At 47.3% G+C, this 6,093-nt stretch overlaps 1 protein-coding gene across 1 annotated transcript in view; it reads left to right on the top strand.

Moving 5' to 3' along the window:
- LOC105943786 (actin-85C-like) overlaps window positions 1–1,298 on the top strand; it is a 47,097-nt gene extending 45,799 nt beyond the window's left edge. Inside the window, exon 9 of the mRNA XM_045142376.1 lies at window positions 1,155–1,298. Within this exon, the coding sequence (XP_044998311.1) occupies window positions 1,155–1,298 (144 nt within the window). The remainder of the gene's footprint in view (window positions 1–1,154) is intronic.
- Window positions 1,299–6,093: the final 4,795 nt, after the last annotated feature.

A 6,093-nucleotide genomic window follows, 5' to 3' on the forward strand; every position in this document is an offset into this window, starting at 1 on the left:
TGATCTCTGAATTGCAGCTGAATGGACAGCAGTTCACCCAAAGATTTTTCTTTTTTGTGCCATATCCCTCTGCTCACATCTATGCAAAACAACCCTGCACAACTTCCCAGGACCCATGCATAACAGGAAACTTCTCACACAAACTGCTATCCCAGTCCAAGCAAAGCTCGTTTTCACCTTCATAAGCCAAACCTCACAGTCCATAGTTCTTATTGCATTCAGGTCTTTCAACTCTGACCAACATAGTCCATCAAGCTATATGTACAGCAATGCAAGGCATCTGTTAGGCTAAGGTTTCAAATCCTTCCACATTCCTCTTGAAAATCAGCTCTAAAAGGCCAAAGGTACACAGTCAGGTGTCTAGCAGCAACCCCACTCGTTGGTACCACTTTACTGTTGCAGTCAGGTTTGCATTGCTGGTAGAAATCACCCAACCAAGAGCAGCTTGTGGAATAAAAGAGGCTTATTTTGGCTTACAGACTCAAGGGGGAAGCTCCATGATGGCAGGGAGAATGACATGAGCAAAGAGTGGACATCATCCCCTGGCCAACATAAGGTGGACAATAGCAACAGGAGAGTGTGCCAAACACTGGCATGGGGAAACTGGCTATAAAATCCATAAGCCTGCTCTCCAGGAGGTGTTAATTCCCAAATCTCAATCACTTGGGAACCTAGTAATCAGAACACTAATCAGAACCCTAAGTTTATGGGGGACACCTGAATCAAACCACCACACCAGCATTATAGTGTTATAATGGCAGTGACAAAATAAAGAGTGTGGAATCCTGCTGCTCAGCTGGCTCCTTTTTTACACAGTTCAGGATTTCAGCCCATGGAATGGTGCCATAGGTAGGGTGGGGCCGGATCCAGAAGATTCCTCATAGACATGTCAAGAGATTTGTTTCCATGGTGATTCTGAATCCTGTCAAATTGGCAGCCACAGTTGAACCATCACCTTCCCAGTCTTCCTGCCTCAGCCTCGAGAGCGCCGGGATCACAGGTGTGGGCCCCGGGGTCTTCAACAGCTTTCGTGATTGTTAGTAAGCGATGCTGGTGTGACGGAGAGGTGACTGCTTGTGAGGCTCTGGCGGGGGTGGCCTTGGTGGGCTCCCTTCAGAGCAGTGTTTTCATGCAGGTTCCTTTCTTCCCTCCAGGTGTCCACCTCTCCACACGCCAAACACGGTGCCTGGGTTGGTGCTTCCATCCTGTGCTCACTCTCTACCTTCAAGGACATGTGGTTTACACGGAATGAGTACCTGGACTTCGGCTCTTCCATAATCAGTAGGAGAAGATTCTGACATGTGCTCTCTGATGTCCATCACCTGGGCCATCAATGCCTCAGCCTGGTTGAGCCAATCAGAGCTTGAATGCAAAGCCTTTCCTCTCCTGGAAGAAAATAGAAAAGGACACTGAGACCTGCCTCCGCCTCCTGTTTGGGCAGTCTGTAGCATCCCAGGACACTCGTACCATTAGGGCAGGGTGTGCCATCCTCCCTTTGTATCAGTCAGGACAGCTCTGAGGTGGCGCATAATAAGCATCTCCAGCATTTAGCATCACCCATGGCAGTCTGCCTCTCTCCCTGTGTCTGTACCCTGATGGTCAGCAGGACCCCTGTATCAGCCACACTGAGAGCCCTCTGGCAAAGTGGACACCATCTGCAGCATCGTTACTCCCAGTGGGGTTCTTAGTGCATCTTCTGTTGCTACAACAACATACCTGAGACCTGGAAATCCATAAGGAACAGGGATTCTAGGCTGGGGAGATGTTCAATAGGTTAAGTGTTCTCTATCCAAGCATAACAACCTGAGTTTGAACCCGAGACACATAGAATGCCAGGTGTGGTGGTGTACACTTGTGGTCCCAGAGCTGGGACATAGAGAGCCGATCCCTAGGGTTCACTGGCTACTTAGTCTAGCCAAATTGGTGCATTGTAGATTCAGTGGGAGACTCTGTTTCAGTAAAAAAGGTGGAGAGTGGTTGAGGAATACACCTGATATTGACCTCTGGCTTCTACACACATACTAACGTGCATATACACACGTGTGCACACTGCACACACACTCACACTCATACTAACATTCATATACACACGTGTGCACTCCACACAATACTAGAATGCATATATAGATGTGTGCACTCTACACATATCCACATTCATGCTAACATGCATATACATGTGTGTACATACTACACACATACTAACACATATACACACACGTGTGCACACTACACACACACCCATTCACAGGGAATGAAAAAGAAGAAAAAGGAAAATAAAGAACAGGGAATCTGGAGGCTGGGCCGTTCAGGAGCACTCTGCCAACATCTGTGAGGGTGTCCCCACAAGTGCCCCAAAACACGGCCAAGCATCATGTGATCATGTGCCAGACGGCAGCGTACCTGCTTGAGTCTTTCTTCCTCTTATAAAGTCACTTGGCCATCATGGGACCCCACTCTCATGACTTTAACCCTAATCACCACGCAAGAGCCCTTACTTCCACATCGTGTTAAAAGACGGATGGGCAGGGTCTAAATTTTCAACACATGTGCAAATATCAGTGGCTGAATAGATGCCTCCTGGTGGGTCACACATGGCCAATAAAATGCTTCAGCCTGGAAGGGACACAGAGCATATATCACAAGTCACTGGCCAGCACAGATCACCCGCAGCCCCATTCCAACCACAAGAGGCCAGGACGTGCCTCCCTCCTTCAGGGGTGCTCTTGCAGCATGAAAGCTCAGTTGGGAGGGTGCTCACAGCTCGTTCTGTGTGGGGGGGGCCTTGATCCTGCCTACAGTCTCGTCCTCCTGAAGTTTCTGTACAGCTAAATTGTGAAGCTAGCTGGGAGATGTAGGAACTGAGCTGAGGTGGGCTGAAAGGAGCTTAGACTAGAGGGGAGTTAAAGTCTAAATAGTACCAAGAATAGGGAGAACTAGACAGAAGAAGGTCCCCAGGCCAGGGACAGGATGTCAGGGTGGGGGGCATGGGAGGCCGGCAGAGCAGTGGTTCTCCTACCCCACTGTCGCTGCCCAATCACATTTTGGGATATTAAAAATAAAGAATAAATTCTAGAAGTTCTCTGAGAAAGCAACAAATCCAGCCAACTACAAAGTTATGTGGAAAAGTTCCAGATGCCCAGTTTAAATTTGAATTTCAGACATGTGACAAATCCATGTGAGGTCTAAGCATGTCCCAAAGGCCATTGAGCCTGGGAGCCGCCTGTGATGGAAAGTGACTCCAGTCTGAGTTGAGTCCTAAACTTCAAACTCTGAAGGAGACAGGGAGCAAAACCATGCAGACCAGCTCACACGAGGTCACATGCACTCGGGACCTGAGGCAGGAGAATTGCCACGAGTTTGAAGCCAGCCTGGGCTATGGAGCAAGGTTTTATTTTTAAAAATATAATGAAAGCCACACAAAACGAAAATCCCATGTAGGAGTGTTTTGAATGATGAGCATCCTGCCTATCTAACACGCTGCAACGCTGGAGAAAATAACAGGGTTACACACCAGCTGTAAGATTCTATGCCCTGGGCCTAGGAATAGCCAGGAAAGGCTGGGAAGACATAGCGCATCTGCAGCAATGCTGTCACTTCTAGGAGGTCCTGCACTCACGTTCCAACTGCAAAGCCCCCTCTGCCACCCCCCACAAAGAAGGTCACTCAGCTCTCATGTAGCCCCTGATGCCCACACAGCCTGTGTCTACGCACCCCAGTGACGGCTGTGCAGGAGCATGGAGGCCGGGCTGGAGATGTCCCGAGGGGTCGTTTGCAACTCTGTTTGCTCCATCCACCCATCTATTCATTCTTAATCAATATGTAATGGGGGTTGGGGGGCCCATGAAAAGTCCTTAAACTTTAAACCCTGAGTTTGTATCTGTTTTTAACAAAGACTTGGAATAAATGCTAAGTTTAGTTTATAAACCATCACATTTATTCAAGGGAGTCAGGGGGTGAGGGAGAGTCCTCAGACTAAGAAGAGGAGAATGGATTCACCCACAAAAGGCCTGGAATAGGGAGAATAGTTTATAAAGTGTTACATTTATTCAGGGAAGTCAGGGGAAAAAGGGAAAAATCATGAACCAAGGAAGAGAGAATGGATATACCCACGTTGTCCAAGAGCCCATGTGGGAGTTTTAGTATGGGCCTGGGGAAAAAAATGTGAAAAAGATTTTATAAAGAGGCTTGTGCTGGGCTAGACAGATTGCTCAGCAGTTACAGGCTCTTGCTGGCAAAGCCTGATGGCCCAGGTTTGGTTCCCCAGTATTCCCGTAGAGCCAGATGCACAAAGTGATTCTTGCATCGAGAAGTTCCTTTTCAGTGGCAGGATGCCCTGGTGTGCCCATACCCGCTCTCTCTTTCAGTCTCTGTCTCCCTCTTAAATAAGTAAATAAATATAAAAAAAAAACTTAAAAAGGCTCATGCTTTAAATTAAATGAGATTTACAGAAGAAAAATACAGAGAGCTCCTGTCATGTGGAAGGCAAGAGAGGGCAGGGAGCTCACATGGGAATCGGGGCTGGGCCCCACCCATCTAGGGCTGAGATGAGGGCGGCTTAGCAGAGCAGGGACCATGATGTTCAGGAGACTCAACAAGAGAGCTTGCCCACCTGGTAAGGATCTCCTTATAATCTTACTGTGGTGGGCTTTACCTTCAAGCTCAGGTGAGCCCGACAGAGGGCTGATAGGTCTGGTCTAGGGGCTGGCTCAGGAGTAGGGGGTGAGAGATCTGATTGGATCAGGCACTGAACTCCAGATCTGCTAACACAGGCAGGCAAGGTGGGAATTCTCTCCTGACTGGCTAATTCCTCCTTACATCCATTGATGACTTATCCATCATCTACACCATTTATTTATCTATATTTATCTCCCTCAATTTTTCCTTTTACCTACTTATCCATCCATCCATCCATCCATCTATCTTTATACCAATCAAACATCATCTTTCCATTCATCCCCCATCCATTCACCCATCCATCTTACCACCCATCCACTCCACCCAGCCATTTACTAAACTCACTCATTAAATGTGTGAGTGTCCATTGCAAACCTACATTCAAAGTCCAGTTCCATCATTAATTTAGCTGTGTGATCTCAAGCTCTTTTCTCAGCTTTCCACATAGCAGCTTCCTCATGTATAAGTAAGAAGAAAAATATCTGCCAACCTAAACACCTCCACAGGGAAAGATTCCAGGGGAAAAATCCAATTTCTCTCACCAGCATCACTCACTCTATAGCCCAAGCTGTCCTTGAACTTATAGAAATCCTCCCTGTCTCAGTCTGGGGTTACAGTAGAGAGCCAATTTGTGCAGCTTAGAATCTCTTGAAGTAGTTCTTTTTGTAGGCATATTGTACCTGAGCACGTCCCTTCATAACCTCTTGACATAAGTGACTCCATTTTTACTCAGGACTTTCACAGACTCAAAGAGTTAGCATATACACAGGGTATGTGGACAATAGTAAATGTTAGGTGTTGCTATGATTGTTACTGCTGTTGGATATCCACCAAGATGGGCTGAAGCAGGGTGCCTCTCCAGAGAGGTCGGGAAGAGCTCGGGAAGAGCTCAGGAAGGCAGGCGCTACGAGAGGCACTGCGGACCTGTCATCCTGCTGAGGGGCCATGGACTATTGAAGCTTGTTCACACTCCAACAAAAGAGAAGTTCAACTCTGGAACCTGTAATTAAGTGTTTCCAGGGAAACTTGGTTTTCAAGTCCTACCTTGAAATCAGGACAATGCTGGGATCTTATTCATACGCCAGAGTTTCTGTTAAAGTCACCGACAAGATAGTAATTTAGTTTTAGACAAAGTGGTATTAAAACTAAAGGGATCTTAGATGAGCCTGGCTTAACAACTGGAGATGTTATAGTCCCTGAAACTCCCAATCTGTTTCTAGAAAGAACCAAGCCAGGTAGCCAGAACTGTCCCTCTGCCCACAAGGCTTTCTCCATCCCTGCCCCTTTACAGAAGACATGTGGTGAGTGCTCTTTAGAAAGTGGGGCATGGCTTGATAGGAAATATGACTCAGTGGGTAAAGTGCATCCCTCAAAAGTATGAGGACCAGAGGCCAGGTCCCCAGCACCCGTGTAAAAATG

Source organism: Jaculus jaculus, chromosome 1, assembly GCF_020740685.1.
Source record: "Jaculus jaculus isolate mJacJac1 chromosome 1, mJacJac1.mat.Y.cur, whole genome shotgun sequence".
Taxonomy (NCBI): domain Eukaryota; kingdom Metazoa; phylum Chordata; class Mammalia; order Rodentia; family Dipodidae; genus Jaculus; species Jaculus jaculus.